Source organism: Cystoisospora suis (assembly GCF_002600585.1).
Source record: "Cystoisospora suis strain Wien I chromosome Unknown contig_1733, whole genome shotgun sequence".
Classification (NCBI taxonomy): Eukaryota; Apicomplexa; class Conoidasida; order Eucoccidiorida; family Sarcocystidae; genus Cystoisospora; species Cystoisospora suis.
Genome location: NW_027154533.1, coordinates 54,852 through 76,166, shown reverse-complemented (window position 1 = coordinate 76,166; position 21,315 = coordinate 54,852). Strand labels below are relative to the sequence as shown.

General features: G+C 54.8%; 2 protein-coding genes across 2 annotated transcripts; both read right to left on the bottom strand.

The window, feature by feature from the left end:
- Positions 1 to 1,352: 1,352 nt before the first annotated feature.
- Positions 1,353 to 8,311, bottom strand: CSUI_003839 (amp deaminase; the record flags this gene model as incomplete). The annotated part of the gene is made up of 13 exons (XM_068064034.1): positions 7,826 to 8,311; positions 7,155 to 7,340; positions 6,662 to 6,767; positions 6,318 to 6,513; positions 5,895 to 6,264; positions 4,837 to 4,974; positions 4,325 to 4,521; positions 3,995 to 4,173; positions 3,364 to 3,482; positions 3,073 to 3,134; positions 2,703 to 2,816; positions 1,814 to 2,148; positions 1,353 to 1,582 (listed from the first exon to the last, which is right to left on the bottom strand). The coding sequence occupies exons 1-13, from the start codon at positions 8,138 to 8,140 to the stop codon at positions 1,353 to 1,355; spliced, it is 2,547 nt and encodes an 848-aa protein (XP_067923997.1). The 5' UTR covers positions 8,141 to 8,311.
- Positions 8,312 to 10,649: 2,338 nt separating this feature from the next.
- Positions 10,650 to 19,963, bottom strand: CSUI_003838 (uncharacterized protein). Its single transcript, XM_068064033.1, has 9 exons — positions 18,576 to 19,963; positions 17,850 to 18,146; positions 16,892 to 17,692; positions 15,710 to 15,961; positions 14,689 to 14,815; positions 13,849 to 14,103; positions 13,006 to 13,130; positions 12,356 to 12,643; positions 10,650 to 11,705 (listed from the first exon to the last, which is right to left on the bottom strand). Exons 1-9 carry the CDS (start codon positions 18,933 to 18,935, stop codon positions 11,478 to 11,480), a joined length of 2,733 nt encoding a protein of 910 aa, XP_067923996.1. The 5' UTR covers positions 18,936 to 19,963; the 3' UTR covers positions 10,650 to 11,477.
- Between the last annotated feature and the right edge of the window lie 1,352 nt (positions 19,964 to 21,315).

Sequence of the window (21,315 nt, the reverse complement as noted above, 5' to 3'; positions counted from 1 at the left end):
GGTGTACATTCAGACACCAGGTGATATCCCTGAGTGTCTGCAGAGTGAAAGTGTGAACCGTGTTGATCCTGTGGAGACAGCGCCACAGCGTCTGACAATGGCTGAGACGTGCCTCACAAAGGCGCAGGAGGTGCAGAACTTCGACCACGGGCGGCAACATGAAGTATTCAGTGTTGGTGACCTTGTTTTTGTGTCTTCTCGGCTATTACGGCAACAGAAGGGGGAGAGAAAGCTGGATCAAAGGTGGTTCGGTTCGTTTAGTATAAGTAAGTGTATCAGTGGTGTGGCGTATGTTATCGATTTCCCTCCCTCTATGCGCCTGCACCGCACTGTAAATATCTGTTTCTTGCGCAGGTGTCGTGTGTCCTCCCGGTATCCCCGCGTGCTTTCTCCAAAAGGGACCGTCGACAGCGGACATGCCGTAATAAGCACCAACTGAGCGAGGCGGCAAAGCAGTCGCAGGAAGAAGCCGAACACGCACGCGTACACGCTCGAGGCGATTTTGGACTCACGACTGCGCCAGAAGCGCAACGGGGCAAAAGAGCGGGAATTTCTAGTGAAATGGGCCGATCCGTAACTCGGCCAGACGTGGGAGAGCCGTACCTCATTGGCAGATTTGTTGACACGTGAAGATCTACAGCTCCTGAAAGAAGGGAACGCTGGCGAGGACGCAGCCCTTGAAGGCGCGGGGGTAGTGTAACGCATGTGTGGTGACGATGTGCTGCCAACGCATACGCGTGGCAGTCAGTGTTGTGCTTTGGTACGAAGCAACCTATGTCGCGCCCGTCGGGCGCTGTGCTATAGGATACCCGCCTACTGGCGCAAGTGCAGGCCCCGCGCGGTCGCGGCGGGGCTGACCCGCTGAAGAATTTGTACAATACAAAAGCCTTAGACTCATCAGGGAGCGAGGCTCGGGGGACTGGATAGTGCAGCCACGTTTGTACACTGCAAACAGGCATCATCGCGGTTCTGTGCCGGCCGAGCCGAAAACCTGTGCCCGCTCCGCTAGGCTGTCGCGCGGCTATGCCGTGCAGAACCATCTTCGTCGCCGTGGGTGTGCTTCCCTCGGGCTTGTTCTCCTCTTCCTTCGGCTTGACAAAGCCCATGGCCTCCTGTTCTGCATGGTGGACTGTTCTGATTTCCAAGGCGCTTGAGTCGCGTGGCTCTTTCGAAGTTCGAGGGCGCTACCACGCTTACTGCAGGACCGAGAGGTGGGAAACTGCTATTGTCCAGTGCACGCGAGCTCCTGCCTCTTCAGAGCCGCATTGTTCTGTCCCGCGCCGATACAACCTAGTCCGGAGATGATCCAACACGAGAAAGCAGTTCACGCGCGCTGACAGCGCATTGAGTCCTCAGATGTGAGCACTTTCTACCGGACTTCCCACAGCGGTAGGGCCGTAGTCGCCGACAATGATAGAGTCTCCAGACTCCCCTTGGGCCCGTGACCCGCTGTCCTCCCCGGCGCCCTTCAGGAGCAGTCTCATCAGGACTTCTGCGTCTGCTTCGCTCTCGAGCTTCTCTTCACCCTGACATATCAGTATCTGAGATCCACGGCCTATCAACCGGCTGGTTTTCCGAGATACTGCACACAAAATTAGAAGGCCGAATGTGAAGTAGGCTACTACTACTTGGACAGCCTATTCCGAGAAGGGGAAGCACACCCCTCAGGTCGACACATAGATTCACCCGGACCATCTCAGTTAGCGGGGACAAGAGCGCACCGAATTTGTACAGAGGATCCGTCTGCATCTCGATAGTGCCCACCTCATCAAAACCATCTCGTCCATCAGACGCACGTCAACAAGTCACTCACAGCGCTGAACATATCGAGCTCGGCAACCTCCAGGTGTGCCGAAAGTGTCTCCTGCGGCTTCTACGAGTTTTTGCATTGCCTGTTCGGCGTCGGCGTCCACGCCCGGAAGCCGATCAGTTAAGGACTCCTCCGCAGGATTGGAGAGGCCCCCTTTTGAGGGGCAAACGTTACTTTCATAGTGGTGCTTTTCATCGCTTCCGCTCTTTTCGGCGTTAAGGGTGCTGTTGTCTTGAGCCAGGACCGGGACGAGAGCCATACGGTTTGCGGCGGCAAATGCGAGCCGGAGTGCCAGCACATCGTGCATGTAGCACAGCTCTTCGCGAAGGGTGTCGGCCCTGGTAGGAGACGCCGAACTCCAACAGACCAATGCATTTTTTATCGAGAACAGTCGTGAAGCTGCGCGGCTCTGAGACACGAATTTGTCCCCGTGCGAGTCTGCAATTAGCTAGAAGAAACAGGTCTGGGGAAGTGTCCTGTTGGCATGCCCTTGTTGCAGGGTAAGGGAAGAGGCGGTTGAAGTTGATCGGTCTCGATCCCCTCCTTCCGCTCCTTGAGGGGGGGGCCCGAGAGTGATACAGAGAGTGAAGCGATTGCCGTGCCCATCGCTCCAGCAGTGTACCGCAGCCGCTCGGGGCGCCGACTGCATCGCGAGAGTATTTTCTGTTGTGCCGCTCAGTCAGGACACAAGGCGGAAGCTAGGAGAAGCGTCCCCAGAAGAAAGGAGAAACGAACCATCCCGGCTGGAGGACTGACCACTTTCTGAACCGATGTGCGTCGTAGGGAGGCGTGTGCACCCCAGCAATAGAGAAACATCATAGTGCCAAAGTGCTCGTATCTGGCACCTACGAGAACCAGCGACGGGAGATGCTGACAGTCTTGATCGACGTACCTGAACTGTAAGCGAATGTTACTCACATTGGTCTTTCTGATGCAATTGCCGCGGCAGCCGCTGGCCCTGAAGCCTGGTCCTAGCCAGTGCTCCTTAAACTCGTCCTCGAAGCCGCTGCACACCGTCGAGACAGTCAAAATGTAGTTACCTCACGGGTAATTATGCGAGTATAGCGTACGATACTTTCCAATGTTACCATTAGTGCCACGCCTCAGACTGTATTCACTAGATATGGAAGACTTGCTATAATTTGGAATCTTCTAATCAGTCTAGCTCAATGTCTATATTCAGGTTTGTAAAGCTCCATCAGCCGCGACATTTCTCCGGGGCTAGCGAACAAAGAAATCGCTGCTGGTCGAGTTTTCCTTACCTCTGCAGGACTGAGTTGCGGGCCAGCTCGCACAAGTCAACGGTGTTCAGCTTCCAGAGGTGCTAAAAAACGAGGAAAGCGAACAAGTCATTTGCTAGTAGAGATGTTCTCATTCAGAAACGACGTGAGGTGAGTGGCAGCGGAGGGTGACGGCCGGCTATACGTAGACAGGCTGAGCTGTTCTGTCTGCAACAGCCTCACGAGAAAAGCCAGCGAGCACGCGAATCACCGACCCTGGAACTAAGTGAGCCCGCTTTGGATATCGTCTCCCGGAGGGTCCTGCCAGCTCACCGCAGCAATGGAGTACTCTTCAAGGAGAGCTTCGTCAGTGAAGTGAAAGATGAGGGGGTCGTCTGTCGACAGAGATACGTTCATGCCGACACGAAAAAATAGCGGCAGAGGATTTTTGCCTGTCAGGACGGCAGAAGTAGCAACGGAAAGCGACGAAGCAGAGAACTGGAAGGACAACCCGGGTTTGAAAAGGCAAAGCTCAATCTGCAATGCAAGGCGGACCATAGAGCCTGGCCGCCTAACTGCATATTATCACTATCACCGCTGTGCGAGGGATCCGGAAGGCTCCGACTACACCTTGGTCCTTAGGCGGCAAACGGAGCCTGTCAGGCTTTGCATACACGGGTGGGCTTTCCCCTGCAGCCACATCTACCAGTATGAGGGGCACTCTGTTTCCAACGGTTTATGTGATGTAAGCCTCCGGTGGGACCGCCCTACAAGACGGGGGACAGATGGTCTTTCCGGTGCAAAGAGTGCCTCGCCGCCTACCAGTGTCCAGCCTAAGCTCACTGTGCAACAGAGTCGACCGCGAGTTCGTCTGTTCTGTGTTTTTCATTTCGTGACGGTTCAGACTGTCAGCCGGTGAAATCGTCGTTGCGAAAGTGCTGTGCGTGTGGTGCTGGCACCTTACCCAGGTCCAGGAAGAGAGCGTTGTTTGAAAGGGGGGATGCCGCAAGACCGACTTGCTTCAGATAATACAGGTACATTAGAACAGGGGCCTTCTTCAGCATGATGCCGTGATTGACTCCATCAGCCAACAGGAACATACACGCTAGGTGCGTCAGGCTTCCGGCTTCTCCGCAGTGAGGCCTGGTGTCGTCACACGCAGCCTCCGCGGCCCAAGCGTACTCCAATTCTTTAGCTGGGGTGTACGGCGTTGTTGTCCCAGAGACTGCCCAGCTCCGTTTCTAGTCCACAGCGGAGGGGTGTGCCGGCACTCCGATTCATGCTACTGCCCTACCTGAAAGCAAGCGTATTGAGTCCTCTAGATGCAAGGAAGTGGTTCAGTGACCGTATATTGCAATACATATAATATGCCCAGTAGCTATACGGCGGATTCTCTGTGCCCGTCCAGCCGTCTGGATCTGGCAAAGTGGGCGACCCTGAAACAACAGGGGTAGTAACCGACTCATCGTCAACGCTGTCCCACCCAACGACCTGTAGGCACACGGAAAGACCATCGTTTAGGCCATGACTAAAAGGAGGCAATGACTTCGGTCCGCCTCCTCAAGGAGGAGCGGGCCACTGTGTCCATCGACCCCTGTTCGCCTGGACTTTTTCACTTAAGCAGACGCTTGTTGGCGCTGACGTTTTCTCCAGTGTGATCACTGCAGGCAAAAACGTCCAGGCTAACTTCAAGAGCTCTCTCGGTGCATAGTCAGTCGCGCGGCAAGCTGGATACAGAGAATGAGACCCGAGATTCTGGTGTCCAAAATCTCTTTACGTGAAAGACTGACACCCTGTTAGCCTTACTGTCTGCAACATCAGGAAGATTTCAGGGTGCTCCCGAGGATTTTTCACGGCTTCGAACAGCGGCTCGAAGATATTTCGCAACAGGTCACCGAAGCTCCTGATGACGTTAATTTTGCGGTACACGTGGTAAAGGCTGCACTGACAAACATATGCATACGAGGACGACATTGCCAGCCGTGGGCTGAGCTGCGCAGTCGCCAGCGAGTGCCCATCGCAACGTCTGTCCCGCTTTGGGAAAGCGAGCGCAGGCCGGTCGCGGGAGTGCAGTGCAAGTGCGGTAGGAAGTCGCAACTATAAAAAAAGTCCTATTTTTACCGGGGGACCTGGATTAGCCATCGAACTGTTTTGGAAGAGAGATTATTGTCTACAACCCATTTCGCTAGTCGAAGCCATTCGGATCTGGACCGGCCGTAGATGCTCAGTCTCCACTCGACGTGTTGATACTTCCGCGCCTCCAGATCTTTGATGACCTCTGCGGTTAGCTCGCTCAAGAATCTGCCTAGAAGAAAAGAATGGAGCCGCCACAGCCCTCCATGTGGATGGTCGTACTCCTCCTACTTCAAACCAGCGCGCTACTGCGGCTTCTGTCAGAGGAACGGACAGTGTCCGCAGCCAGCGAGAGGTTCCGCCACGGAGGAGTCCATATAACCCCTGCACAGCCGCAACTTCGTCACCCCATGGAGCGAGCAGAGACTGGATAGTTCCCTGACTGAATAGTCATCTGCTCAGATAGCACGCGTGTATTGGATACCTGTACGCGGAAATTCCGGCTGGCTCTTGAGGATCCACTGGTCCCGACTGCCAGGCTAACGGGGGGTAGCACCGACCGACAGATACTACTGATTGTTGTGGACCTGTGCTTCTCTGATCGAATAAAGTAGTGGGTAAACGGAACTGCCAGGTGCCCACTATGGCCTGCCGCCCCTCTCGAGTAGAGTCAGTTGGAGGAGTATGACAACCTGGTTCGCAGCCCCGCTCCCGGGTGGAGGTGGCCGCTCACCGTGCGCAGAAATGCTCAAGTACGTACCTTTTATATGGTTGTCAGTCTTCAAAAAAACATCGCGCAGCGTTTTCTGGCCAAACGGATTATACTTCTGATTGAAAAGGTCGAAGCGCTGAAAGCAATTACCAAGGGCGTGGACGTCGAGCAGGTCGACGTTGAGATCTTCCGCGTCGGTCAGCCCAAGTTCTTCTTGAAATACATCTCTCAGAGTCTGCGGCTTCCCGTCTGGCGTAACAGCAACTACTGTGCTGCCTTCTTCGTGAAACTTTCTCCTGCGAGCACAGCGCTTGAGTCTAAAGCTCATTGCAGAATCGAAGCTGACTGTCCGCGCATTCTGGATTCCAGTCCAGTAGTTGCGTAGCGCCGACAGCACATAACATGTATTTCCCCCAGAAGACTGCGGCGACACTTCCGGATGTGATGCCCTGAGTGCGAGCACGGGCGGGTCGCACTGCATCACCCAAAGGCGATGGTTTACCTGATGAACTGCAGCAGGTGCTTTTGGTGCATACATGCGGAATGATGCACGTGCGTATCGACCTTGCGAACGTTATAGAAATCCCGGTGAAAGTTTGCTTTGGTCTCGGCCAACTCCGCATCCCCGTTGAACATGATATGCAAATTAAACTTGTGCTCTAACCATTGGAGCCTTTTATGGCAGAAGGTTTTGCATGCTGCAAGCACGGGCGGAGGCGGTCCGGACTAGCGGTTGCTCGCCGTGAGTATTTCTCAGACTACGCGAGTCAGACGGCAGGAGCCGCGGCGCCGCGGTGGTGTCTGACCACCGCCCCGTTACTGGCCACGAAACTCTTAGCCATTTACCCGGACTTTGAGCTGCCTTCATGACCTCCCTTAGGGCAGCTAGGTAGGAGTGAACGTCTGGAATAACGTGGTCTTTGTCGATAAGGTCGTCTGCGCTGTCCCGCACCTGGAAGCAAAGTACACACCAGCCGTTAGCCACCCAGTACGGCAGTGGCAGCTATTGCAGCAGGCGGTCTGGTTCATCGTGCCTCAGAGTGGCGCTAGAGGCATCGCTGGTACTCCAGATACACTGCCAGGCAGGGAACCGAGTGAGCATCTCGAGGAGGGGCACTCGCTGTACGGTCTCCTGAACAACCATTCCTCTCCTGCAGCCACCGTTGAAGTACCCGCTTGCGAGGACCTGTGTAACAACTCGTAGTTGCTGTTCATCTCGGTCTGCAGCGGGCAGACGGGTGACATTTGCGCCTCTTTTCTGCGCTGCTAAACCACTGAGTTCAGGTGGGCCCGCGACGGGCGATACCGGAAGCAGATTCGAGTTCGTTCATCGGCGTACCTTGAAATAACCTCCGTCGAAAACTATACCGACGTCGCATGCGGAGGGCAAAGGGACCCTGAAAGGGTAAAAGGAAGGCTCACTACTTTTACCTCCTGAGAAAGAAGGTGGCCTAACAGCCGGGGACGGATACGCTGGGAACTTGTGAATCCATTCATCCCTCAGATGCAGTACAGACGCCAGTACCTACACAAACCACGGAAGACCCACGAAGAGCAAGAACTGTTTCCAGTGTTTTCTGCAGTCAACGACACTTCAGAGGATTCATCTTGTACGTAGGCAACACGACTTGTCTCTCAGGGGGTGTGGATGCAGTGTCCACGGGACTTCGGACTCGTGCCTCGGGTCTGGAACAGAAACCTGATATGGGGGGGCAAGCAACGGACTATACGACAGGCTTGTCCCGCCTCATTTTTCGAGTGTGGAGTGTTCACAAGGGCGGCGACACCAGAAAGAGTCTGGCTTGTTCTGCTTGTCGGAGTGACTTCCACCTCGTTTACTACGAGAAGGCAGCTCACTGGCAGCAGTCCCTGGGTGCAACCAGGTACTACGACGCGTCCAGGAACGCCGCATAAGATGTGAAGGCGCGCACCCCCACATGGGCGGTGTTTGGCTCAGGGTTCCCGCTGCAGGCGGGTCTCGGTTGCCCGACGAGGCAGAAAGGTTCTCACCTTCACAGCGCCAAGTGTCTCCTGGGAAACGCTTGATGCAACGGCTAGATCCTGGCTTGGAATTAGACGCACGTAGCCAACCTTCGGGCGTTGTGCCTGCCCTGCGGGCACTCCGAGTCCGCCGGCGTAGTTCATCGGCATTACCTGTGCAGCCTCTCTCTGCTGCCCCTTGCGAAGCTTCAACAATCCTTTACTTGGCGCCCCACTATTACCGCCTGTTCCGCCGCCGTCTTCCGCCCGGGTCGTGGAGGCAGAAGCAACTCCAGTGTCGATCCCTTCGAGATCAAGGCTAAGCATCTGTGCCAGTGCGCACATACAATGACACCCGCTAGTCTTCTTCGTTAGAACTGCAACCGGCTGCCCAGCGCGGACTATGCCAGGGCATGCCACGAAGCGCAGAAGGGCACGGCTTGTACGCCTTGCAGGCTCTCCCAACGTGTGGTCAACGGAGTTTGTGAACCAGACAAAAAGTTTGCGTAGAGCGGGCCCTGTCGATAAAAAGGGGTCAGGCTCCGCATCCCCTGTTCAGAATCCTTTCCCCTCGATGCTCTGCCTCCACAGCAGCATGTACTGTCTAGGGGTTGGATGGCACCGGCAACCTTCAGCAGGCTGGCCGCGACTGATGCTTGTTGCCATGCTGAACCCAGGTTTTAATGGGCATACTAGGAATTCTGCATACTCTATTGAATGCGTCACTCCAGGCGGTAGCCTCTTCTTCCTCTTCACTATCAGAGTCACAGACGGGGAACTCTTGGTGATACTCCGCATGTGTCCTGGACAACGGCCTCCTTGGATCATAGAGCCGCAGTGCGGGATGCTTAGCAGTTTCCGGGGCTCCGCAGTATGCTCCCTGATCGGGGCTCTCTGAAGATCTCGAACAACCAGCTGTATCATTTTCTCTCTGAGTTGGGTCCCTGGCGGGCTCACTGCCGCGTGCGCTCTGGTTTACAGTTTGGTTCTGCGTTTTGAAGGGCGGACTCGATGGCTGGAGAGCAGCTCGTCGCGGACCATTGTGGAGCGCAAAACGGGCGGTTCCTTCGCTGCAAAAGTAGCAGGGGTATTGACTGAGGTGTCCTGGCCCGGGTGTGTTATACCATGACTCCTGCTACGCTTCCATACCGCAAACCTCGAGTGCGGGCGTGAGTCCTGTACAAGCTAACCATAGGTGTTCGAGGATGTGCAAATGCCCCCTGGAAGTCCAAGTGGATGTTTCTCTTGCTACCCCTAAACTGGCCGGCACTACACATCAACGCGAAACAGCGCCAGGGTTACCTACCAGGCGCGCAATGTTGTCCGCCTACCCTACATGGACTCACACGGTCAGTGAGGCAAAATTTTCGGTTGGGTACGGCTGGCGTCGGCTTGACATCTCTACCCTCTGAGTTCCCTGCAGCCGTCGCAGGTACAGGGGCGGGTCCTGCCGACGCATGAGTTTTTTAGCCTGCCTCGATTCCCGCACACCTGTATGACGAGACCGCCTATTCCAGGACAAATGCTTACACTCTCTGTGACCGTCTGTTAAACCTGGTGCTATCTCTAATGGTCGCCCACAAATCACAGGCATTACAGTGACGCCACACGTCAGCACGAGGTCGCATCAAGAGTACAGTAGGGGAACTGTGGTCCGACACCTTACCTTCTATCCGCAGGGGAGGCTGCCGACAGCTCCTGATTCCGTTCTCGTGAACAGCGGAAAACCCGTTTCCCTTGCTTGGCCGCATGCAGCCTCACTTGCATTGCTGTGGGGAGTTAAGAGAAGAGTTGGTTGAGGTTCCCTGCTCACTCCCGCCCAAACCCTATGTGCCACGCCCCCGGACCAACGGATCACCTTCAGAGAAAGGAGCAACTGAGGGGGAGAATCGATGATTGGATCGCAGTTGGGGTAGATCAGCTCCGGTTCCGGTGGCCAATCACCTCTACGAGAACGTGCTAGCTTTTGAGCACCGCGGTCGTAGGTCACGGGATGCTCTCGCTGCTTAGAAGTCGACGAATCTCAGCCGATGTCCATGCCCTGAGCTCCCGCGCACTAGCTTGTGTGCGGTGGACATCGACATTGATCCGTTGCCGCGATCTAAGCCCCGGGAGTAGACGGGTAAGAAGTTAGCACCGAGGACTATTGAAATTACAGATTTGGACACCTTCCGTGAAGCAGGAGATGGATTCCTGTGGGCGATGGACTTGATTTTGTTGCCCGGTTCCGATAGCAGGTGCCCCCGACAGGCGACCTGTCGTCAACGCACGTCCGTAAACGCGTAATCACTGCAGAAGATCTGCCACTGAACAGCAACTTATGCGCCGGGCACAGACCAAGGCCAGCCGCCGAGAATACTCCCCAATCTCTCGCGCTTCGAAAGAAATGCGAAATGACTGATGTATGTGTTCGCTTCTTACTTTCTCGATGCGTCACCCGCTCCAGTCTCTGGTTAGCTCATCACTAGCTCACTGTCCACTGATCGATGGCCGATCTACTACAGCCGTAAGGGTGAACAAGTTTTCCAACTGTCCGGCCCCCCTTGCGACCGCTCGGGGCCTGGACGACACTTGGCCCAGCAGGGTGTCAATGCGTGTATGCTGAAAAACTCTGGTTTACTATTCCAGCAATCTACATTCTTCCCTACGTGTTCGCCACGCATACGTGGCAGTAAGCATCGTGCTTCGGGCGTCGAGCAACGAAGTCGCGCCCGCCGGGCGCTGTGCTACATGGAGTGCCTGCCCTAATGGGGCAAGTGTCGTGGAGACCCCCCGGCAGTCAAAAGGGACCGGACAGTTGCAAAACTTGTACAGTAAACCTTTACACGCCGTAGCACCGCATGGTTCCAAACCAGTCCGGAAAAAAAAGAAGAAAAGCAAAAACGGGGACTTTTCTTTCTTACCTTTCTTGTTTGGCTTTCGTTTTCACGGTTCGCTATTCGTTGCACGGCAAAATGGCCGGCCAGCCCCGTCAACCTGGCTTCCATTGACCCGACAACAACGGGGCACCCGCGGCAGGTATTATGGAACGCTTTCTTTTTTCAGAAAGAATATACAGCCTTCGTCCTCGATGGCAGTTCAGACCTTGCAGTTTCCTAACTCTTTTGTTCCGAGTTCCGGCGTTATCTTGACGAGTGGAGGATCGCGTCCCGCAGGCGGCCCTGTTCCTGGATGGCGAGGTGAAGCTCTACTACCAAAGTATCGAAAAACCTCGTCCACAAGAAGACACCGCGCACTGGATGACTTTTACGATATTCCACGTCAAAGTTCATTTTGTACGAGTCACAGTGGAAACTGCTGTGAGAACTAACGCACTTGGCGTACAGCCCTGATCAGCCGCGTTAGTAGATCGACACTTTCAGAGGCATTAGTCTCTTTCATGACTGATGAACTTGAGTGCAAAGCGCCCCGCTCCCGTCTCTCTTCGACGTGACAGCGAAAACTCAAGTTCCTCGTTAACATGTCCGCAGCGAAGTCGCGGGACGACATAGCTAGGGAGACCGACCGCCAACATAGACAGTCCCTGTGGGACAATCGGACCCGCGGCACCGTTGGCACTGGCGCTCACCACCTTCAGGAGAGGAACTTCCAACACCCCTCCACTTCCAGCGCTCCTTCCAACACCACTCATGAGTGCTTCTTCTGCGCATCAACAACCAGGCTGCTTCTGTCGAAGAGCATACTAAAGCAGAATCGTAAGTTGCTGGATCAGAGACTTGTCACTGCCTGCCTCGCCAGACTCCATCGTATGCGTCTGGCTCAGCGCAGCGGACAAGCGCCCTTCGATCTTTCGCAGGGCTGAAGCCTCGTCCACCTGCAGCAACGCCTCAACTGCTTCAGATATCTTTGCGAACAGTACCCGCTCTTTTGCTCGCTCCTCGACCGTTGCATCCCTGCCGGTCGCAAGACGCTGAAAGACAGGGGCGAGTATCAGAAAGGAAGACCCGAAGAAGATGCAAGCTTACAAATACATACAGATAGGCGGATTTACCCTGATATCCTGATAGTGACAGTTCGCATCTGAACCGTAGCCTTTCTGTCACGAATCAAACATTCTTTCTCGCCTTATCCATACATGTGAGCCCCCAGGATGTCCTCAGTGTACATATCTACGTGCCGCATAACTAGTACTTTCTGTCACGAATCAAACATTCTTTCTCGCCTTATCCGTACATGTGAGCCCCCAGGATGTCCTCAGTGTACATATCTACGTGCCGCATAACTAGTAAAGGTCTGCAGAAGTACGTGCAGCAAGAGACCAAAATAGGTCTCACTTCTGTCCGAAGTCTGGACTTGACCATGCAAAACCGCGCGTCCCTTCTCCCCGCGATGACAAACTGACGGCAGTCCTCTTCTTTGTCTTGTTCCCGACAAACAAAATAAACAGCTCCCTCAGCAAGTTCGGTGAGCGCTCTCGCAGTGAATGCTATTTCAGGAAATGGCAAGAACCGGTTAGCACACGACAGTTCTACAAGGGGGTTCTGGAATTTCGCCACTGGCGAGCGTCATCGCTCTGCCTCAGAGGCGTCTCTGTCGTGGCGAGACCCCGCGCACGCTTACCGGCAGCTTGGCGTCCACCAGGACTGCTACGAAATCTAGAATCAGCTCAAGTGGCGGGACTTCCGCATTCGGGGCAGGAGCACGGCAAGAAGTGTGACGGACTAGCCAGTCGAGTAACTGCTGGAGCATCGAAATCATTGTGTCTTTCTGGGACGGGAATTCTGCCCGTGAAAAACAGCCCTGGAGCCCCTGAACTAGAAGGGACTTCGACATTCGAGGGGCGTACAGCAAAATGTATCTCAAGAGCAGAGCAGGGCGCCAGCAAAGGAGTCGGACCACATCGTGTTCCTGCACGAGAAAAGACCCAAGCGCACGAAGACCGCAGTGGAGAATCCTCACATGCAGACATACGAGCTAAGACATCAAGTAGCATCACTTTTGTTGTTTGGTTTCCTCAAGTCTACGCGGCTTGAGCTGCTCGCGCCTGACGATGCCAGTTACTCAGTTAGGTCGCGTAAGCGTCTGGCCTTCAGGAGGCAGGTATGAGCAAAAACAGAACTCTCTTATCGCGGCCGTAGGAATGCTGGCCTTGGTTCAGCCCCCCTGGGATGTAGATACGAACCGACCACGTCTCTCCCTGTACACAGGCAGCATCACTATGGCTCTCATCATCCCTTGTTATCATCTTGATCACAGACTGATCTACTTACACACGCGGCCGGGCACCTACAGAAGCACTCCGCTGCTTGCTGCAACCGCTGTCCAATGATGAGAGACACCAGACTGGACGACGGCCGAAGAACGCCTTTCTGAAGCAACTTGCAGATCAGTTTCTCTGGAGAAAAAAAAAGTCGAAAAAGCCTGTTAGTACCATACGAAGAAAAAAGCGAGAGATAAAAGCACACGCGCAACAGCAGCAACGGACTACTTCGTTCCAAATTCTGAACAAACCCGGAGAACCTGCATAATGGCACACGCCATCCTTGCGCGGCTCCCGGGAGCAACCTGGCCGACATACCCGCGTACAGGAGAGAACGCTTGGCCTGCAAAAAGGACCTCGGCGTTTGTGCCAACAACGTTTCGAAGAAATTTCGAACACCTAGCTGGTCATTCGGGAAGCGCCTCCGCCGAATTCGTGATGCTCACATACCAGGCAAGACATTCTTGGTCGCGGCAGCGGCTGTCGTCACGGATACTGTACTCCCTGGCAAGAACACCACTCGTGACGGTTCCTTCAGTAAGGATGAACACCTCGGGCGCTCGGGCTAACGCTGCTGTGCAGCAATATCGTTACGTGGCGCTGCTGCACGCACTGGGTGGCTATGTTCAAATAGTTCGTTCGCTCACACAGAACCTATAGAAATGACTCATTCACCACGGAATGCCCCGCTAGAACGTCTGCAGTCTGTTGCAGAGCTGCTTCCCAGAAAACAATCCTTTCGCAGCAGTCTCTGGGAGTCGATGGCCCGACGGTTAGACCCTGAGCACCTTTACATCCCTTGACTTATAAACAGGATAAAATCTTCCTTGAGCGACTCGATAGGTATCATTACCGATTTCTTTCCGTCGCTCGTGGTCCAAGAAGAGATTTCTGGTCACATCGTCTGGTGTCAGCAGCGTGGATTCCGGAAGGTAAAAGCCTTGGCAAACACCCAGCAACGTCAGGCATATCCGGAGCTCTTTTTCGTCAACTAGACCTAGAGCTCTCAGTAACTGCCGATGCGCTATGGAGAATGAGCTGACGTTTCCCGCCCTGTTTACTTCACGATCTTCTCCAACAAAAACAGGTGACGCTGACGGCACCGAGCCTGAAAGTCCAACAGAGACGAAAGCCGGCCTGCCTTTCTCGCTGCACTAAAGCAAAGATGAGAGAAATCGCTCTCACAATCACTTTAGGCTTGGCTTCGTACGCCCTCACCATACGTAACCGAGAGCAGACCGGACCTTCTTGGAGACGCACCAATGCTCCTGTGCCACACTGCTTTCCTAACAACCGCCCATACTTGGGCGTGCAAGCCTGCACCCGTCAGTTCCCAAGTCGGCGTCCTGAACTGACGGAAGGGTGGCTGCCTGCTCGTTCTAACTACATGTGACGAATAAAATTAGACATTGCCCCAACCACGAAGCGTGGACCCCGAACCCGTATACAGAATTACTGGAGGGCACATCGAATACGAGAAAATGGGTGTCTCAGTTACGAGCTTTGCAGCACTCGGGTACCTTGACCGGGTGACATACACGGTGGCGGGCAATCGCCGGCATCTGCTTCTCTGCGACACACATATGAGCTCCAGTGTCTGGACTAGTGGCTTGGACAAACTGCTCAACCTTTGCGTTTCTCTGTTGTGTACAACCAGTCCTTCTCAGACTGTAGCAAAGTACGCACTGCGTACCAACAGCGCGAGAAGTCCGAAACGAAGCAGAGGGAAGCGGAACGCAAAACACTGCCTTGAAGGTTTGCCAGACCAAGTGCGCCGAGGTAGAGAACGAGCTTGAGTCCTGGGCAGGTAGAAGGAAAGGCTGCACGGAAAGAAAAAGCTCCCAAATCAACGCAACGAAATCAATCCCAGGACTGTACTTCCCGCCCGCGGCCCCAGACCAGACGTGCAAACACTGAGACAACCCACTGCTACGTTCTGTACAGACGGGAAAGCAAGGCAAGATCTGCCAGAGCTTGATGAAGGGGCACGTCCCTCCATTGTGCACCGCCTCCTCAAAAACCAGTTTGCTCGAAGAATTAGCCTGCCCCGCGAACACAGATGTGGCAATCAGCCCCGTGTACTCTTGAGTGGTCGAGTGTTTCACTAATCAGGTGTCCGGAGCTAGCTGCGATCGAGTCAGTTGACGCCCGGATCCCGTGACAGGCACACTCTTGAAGCGCCGCATACTCTAAAAAGTCTTTTTTTCAAACGGGACGACAGCGGTAGCGACCGCACTCAAACACTTGAATACTCTTGAGCGATTCGAGCTACCCGACTACACGCTATAACGAAGCCTGCACCTTCAATCTCGTTCAAACTAGTCGCAGTACATTTTCACTGCCTTTTACAGCAGCAGTCAGGCGCGGCTTTTCGATAGTGTGGTTGCAGAATCTCAAAAGAAAAGAGAAACTCTGCGGGCTGAAGGTGTTTCGCTCTCCTCATACCGCGCGGAGCCCTGGTGGTTGCCGTGTTTGTTAACCCAATTCTAGTCGAAGCTACCGTTGCCAACTTTGCACTTCCACCTGAAGCCCGCGTCAAAGTGACACACCGATGACAGAAAGTGTGGCGTAGCGTCTCTCCGCCGTAATGTGCCCCTGCTCGTGCCTGCGGAGAACTCGGTTCTCGACCCTGTGACGAATAGCCGTCAAGTCGTGGGCGAGCCAGGCTGTCAGAAAGAAAGACCCGCACTAGATTTGGAGACGAAAACGCTTACTGGAGCTGCGACAGCATCGGGTAGCTGCACTTTGAAGAAACACGTACACGGTGTTCCCCACGTCAATTCCCGGACTACAGCATCGCAAGTGACGTTGTCTCCACGCAGGTGCCATTCAACGCACACATCGTCATTGAGGATGAAGGCTCCTCCAACGCTCTTCCGGTCGGCGTTTCCTCCAGATGACCCAAATAGTCGGCGTAGTCGCCTCGCTAGGACTATTTCGCCAGTCGTGGTCTTTTGCAAATACACCTGCATAGAAGAGGAAGCACCAGACGGCCGGCACAAACAACAGCTATATGGCGACAGGGCGCCCAGCACGATTCCCGCGGACACTGGAGAAGCTAAAGACGAGCCCAAAGCTGACTGGCGGCGACAATCCTCCACCACATCGGCGAGTCGTCTTCTTAGGCAAGTGACACAAGAAAGCCATCGAGGTGAGTTCTTTGGGATGCTCTGGTACCAATCCAGTCACGCTTCTTTCTCGCCGCAGGTAGTGTAGACAGAGCGTCACATGGACAAATCCTGTAAGCTCGAACACGTGTGCCCGGTGAACGTGAAGCCGGACGCGTGTGTAAGCGGCACACTCGAAAGTCCTGGTGACCTGCTGAAAGATTTTCTGAAACTAGAGATATTGTGTGTGTAGCGCGTTTCCGGAGACAGCTCCCTCACACTGCCGCTGAGCAAGCAAGAAGACACGGAGTGCGGATAACTCCCCGTTAGCCTGAGCCCTGCACTGAGTATGGGACGTGGACTGCACGCACACGGGTGACCCCCCGGTGACCCGTGGTCTTTTTTCGGACGCTCGGTGATAGCTCTAGGAGCCAACAAATGTGTGGAGTGTGTGTGTCTTAAAAGAGACCTGTGTGGGCTGTGGATTCCCGCCTCCGATCTACACGAGTGAGCGCCAGAAGCAAGACTGGCTCTCCTAATCTTTCCAACAGCCCAATCGGAGAATGTCCTCTGTCACTTCGGCTGCGTCCCCCTAGTGCAAACTGCAGTGTGCCCGACTTCACAACACAACAGCACACCTCTTCCTCAGCAGCATTCTCTTCTCAGGGGCACGTAGCAACACAGCCATATTGACCAGTCCTGGTAGTTCCGGGAACAACCCAGGAACCACCAGGACTGGTCAGCTGCTGCCAATAACTCCTTCGCGCACTCCCCACCCCACAAGCTTACCTGAAGATGTCGCCCATCGGCGCTAACCGATATTGCACACGGGCGCGTGGTGCCCAATCGCCCGAACAGTCCCGGGGCTTGAGGGTGCCGAGTAGACTTCCGGTACTGGCAACAGGCTCCTAAAATATCGTACTGGAAAGCAGAGAGATTGGGAGGGGGGACGTTCCACCGACTACTCTTAAACTTCAGATCGCCATCAATACATGCGGTCGAGTTTTCGGATTCTAGCAGCATTAGTCCGTTCTCTTGTCCGCTCAGTTGCTCCTCTTTGTTTGAAAACCCAGTGACCTCTAGAGTCCGCACGCGGAGAACTGGCTTTCCCCCTTCCTCAGTCACAACCTTTAACACGGCATACAAGCACTCCTGCCGATCGCCCGTTCTGTTGGTCACAAGCAGCATGAGTTGAAGGCCATCCCCCGTTGCGCCGTCTATAACGCTACAGGAGATGACTTCAGTTGAAGGCCCCTTGTGTCTCACGCCTGCCCTGGAGCGCGTACATTTGGTAGCTTCAGGAATCGCCGTGCCAGTTTCGGCTCTCATCACTTCGGCCCCAACTTCAGCTTTTGTCGGAAGAGCAAGCCACAACCTCGAAAGAATGGTGAAAGGCGAGACAGAAATTAGCATGCATTCGATCTGCGCCGGTCCCGCGAGGTGGCGACGTGATTCTCTTGCTTTTGCGTCCGTTTCAGGTCCCCAGGGGCCTGGCTCCACGAAAGCAATGCATAGAGAGCTGGCGCTGCTCCTGGGGTCAGTAGTCGGGACCCTCGGTAAAGAAGTAACGTAAAGAACCTCCCCGCTAACCTGATCGACAGTTACACAGCGGAAGGAAAGGGAGTGGTATACATGCAACTGCATATCCTTGCAATGGTAGACGCTCGCACACGAACACGTGGAGAAAAATCAAGGAAATGACCGTGTCGGTTCAGCTCCCTAATCTCAACACGGCTGCGTCGCTTACTGGCAGAAAACTGTGGGCCTCCAGACTGTTATTGACGCCGCTCGTCCGAATGCTCATCTCATGAAGTCCTCCCTCCGCAGGAAGAACGACCGTGCACCGACTCTTTGACACGCGGTCACAGTCTGTCCTGTCACCCTGGTCATTGTCGCTTTCCTCTGTCAACTGTCTCTTTCGAACTTTCCTCTTGGCCGGTTGAAGTGAAGGCTGAGGCCCCAGAAAAACACAGCCACCCCGACCTGCTACGCAGGATGGCGATCCGGGGACAGTGTACGTCCGGAGACATGCGCGGAGACTCACCTAAAGGCACAAGAGAGTTCGCCCACACAAGACATGAGCCTTTGTAAGCGCTCGTCAGCGTTGGTGGGTCTACTCCTCATCTGGGCAGTCAAGGTGGGCAGTGCTTTAGGCTCTACACGGAGGACGAAATCATCACTGCATGGAGGCGTCGAGAAACTTGAAGTGCCTTAGCATGAGGGGTGGAGCGGTCCCGCTGATCTTCACGTGGAAATTTCCACGCCCGAGTGAAGCTGAATACCCGCCCCGGGGACACGGTCAGTTGTCTTGCTTGAAAACAAAAACCGGCCACTGCCTGCCGTGATCCTAAGAATGTACTCCCATAATCAATGTTAATTAGAATGGACACGCCTGAATACCCGCTCATAGATAGTCAGCGATTTCTCGCTCTAAAGCCCGTGGTCCCAGTCCGGACTGGTCGTGGAGGCGTACCGAGAGTTCGTGTACACAGCTGTCTTGAGCACTGTAAAGGAAGACGGTGCCAGGGTTTTCACTCTGGTCGAAGCATTCTAACGTCGAATATGGGGCAGCATGTGTCCCCTCTCCACCGCTGTCCAAGAGGCAAAACACCGGCAGGGTACTCCAGTCCCGATGGGAGCCAGCATCAGCACACTCGCGGGGAAGTCGCGGCATCTCTTCAACTGGAAGCACTCTTGCTGGAGACAATGTACCTCCGGAGTCGACGGTCATCTGTTCTTTGCCGAACCGTGGCTTCTTGGGCTTCCGAAGTTCTCCAGCGGCTCGGAAATCACTCCGGGCAAGGTCCCCAACATTTTCACGAAAGCGGCCCATTTCCCCTGCTTCAGAAAACGCTGCTCACCCAAACCTAGGAAGGCACGAGCATGGGGCGTGTCCTCACGAAATTGAACGCGAAACAGAAGAGAGCAGGTCATGACCGCATGGAGCTCCAGTGCTGTCGGGCAGAGGTGAGTGGAGTGCTGGCCTTGATCGGCCACGGACCATCGAAACGCGGGTTGCTTTCACCTGTTGATTCAAGGCGGAAAATTCATGTAAGCGCGGCAACTATGTTTCTGGAGCGGACTCGGCTCGAAGCGACGAAACCCCACATTGCATCGACCGAGCTCCCCGTTGTTTGCATGCCTGATCGTGACAGCTTGCTGGTACTGAATGACTGGCGCTGCTTCACTTTCAGTACTCAACGACTTCTGCTGCCGCAGTCGCGTTTAGAACGGGACCGGAGTCGACATTTTCAGAGGAAGCGGTCTGACAGGAGGGCACCTTGTTGAGAGCGCAGCTGCTCTTTACTGCAAGAGGGAGCGCCGCAGCATCGAAGGCGGTACTGCGGTGCTCACGCCTCAGCAGAGCAGAGGAGCGCCGTGCCTCTGTGCAACGTGGCGCCAGGGTGTTGATCGAGAAGAAAGATAAGGGGTGGTCAGGCTCTGGGTTGTCACGTTCGAGTCGTCCCGCTTCGAACACAAACCCACTCGGTGTGGACCTGGCAGGGGGTAGCGACACTCTCTTTTGTCTGCAGCAGCGACACTCTCTTTTGTCTGACTGCAGCAGCTGGGGGGGCTTCTCCCGGCGCTCCAGCCCCACAATCAAGTCCCGGACAAGAAGCAGAGGCTTGTGCGGTCGACCAATCAAGCTAGGTACTGCCCCCTGTTCGAGGCTTTTTGACAAAACACCGTGCGACATGGGGACTAAGGGTGTGCTGTATGTGGTAGAGAACTTCATGGCGCGGGAAACTGGCCGGGGACAGGGCGCGGGCCTGCACATAGCGGCTTACACCCAGCGACAGCGCGCTCCCTCGGGAAGTCCCGGTGTACAGACACTGGCCTACTAGTGCAATACACGCGTAACCTCGGGTGCACTCCTCCTATCACGATATCCATTCTCAACCGACTGCGGGCTCTCAACAACAGCAAGATGTCGTTCAAGCTCCTCCTACAGCTCACAGTACTCCTTGTGGCTGCGAACGCAGCCTGGGCAAGGCAGCAGCCCAAGGCGAGCCACGCGCTGGGGAAACACGTACGCAGCAAGGCAGGAGCTGTCAGTTTAGCGCAACCCCGGTTCCTCGAGCAGCCAGGTGGGCGCCACGTGCTCTTTTGTCCCTCTTGGCGTGAAGATTCCTGTTCGTATCGGTAGTCGCAGTCACCCAAGGACCTCTTAGTCCGCCCCCCGTACAAGGTGCCGCTCTTGCCGTCCCTGCACCACAGCCGGCTGCAGCTACACCCCCAGAAATTGCTGGCGCGCAACCGACACCGCCCCCACCTCCAGTTAATCTGAAAGATATTGTAAGTTACAACAGCACAGGGCGCGACGCTCCTGTCCTATGCACGTGCGCTGATTCGCAGGCGGCTGTTCAAAACCAAGTGGCCGAGAAGCTCAAAGAGGGTAAAGCGGTTTAGACTGTAGTTCACACTTTGCTCATTACATCCGTTTCTCTCCTCCAGCGGATGCACTGGGCTCCAAGCTGGAGGAGGCCGTCAATGTGAGCGATTGCGTTCTGGAGTTCGGTTGAAGCGGGGCTGACATGTTCTTGTAACCAGGAGTTAAGCAGAACGACGGGAGCAAACGAGCGGAAGGTTAGGGCTCACTTTGTCGCACGAAGATGACTCAAGTCCAATGCATCGCGTGCTCAGGGGGTGGAATACACGTCAACTGTCGTGAACCCCCCGCAGTTAGTCAAGGCGGAGAGTCCGGAGGCGGCAGCGGAAAGCGTGCGCTTGATTTTTCCGTGGCAATAAATAAAAACTTCCCATAGTCATTATATCAGGCTCTGGAGGGGGTTGAGGCTGAAGCAGCTAGTAAGTTTACTGCATTGAAGAAAGCGGAAGAAGACAAGTTGACTTCGATGTGTGTAGAAGCCCCCCCGCTCTACACGGCCCCCGTGATTGTCCTCTTACCCCCTGATACTACTGCGATGTGAGTTCTTTTACCAGGAGACGTCCCAGCCGAAAAGCCACCTCTCTGTCACCAGGGACAAGCTCGAATTTGCACGAGCCATCGCCTGCCGAGGCAAAATGAACACTGCTGAAATGCGAGCAATTAGGACAGCTAAACTTAGTGAGATGGCGTCCATCAAAGGGACGACCATAGAGCAACTCGAGGAGGAAGTTAAAGATACCGAGAAAAAGCTCGAAGAGGTAATTGTGCTAAGTGGCCCGCTACGAGTTCGATCACAAAAATCTGCCGTTCAGACAAAAGCCTC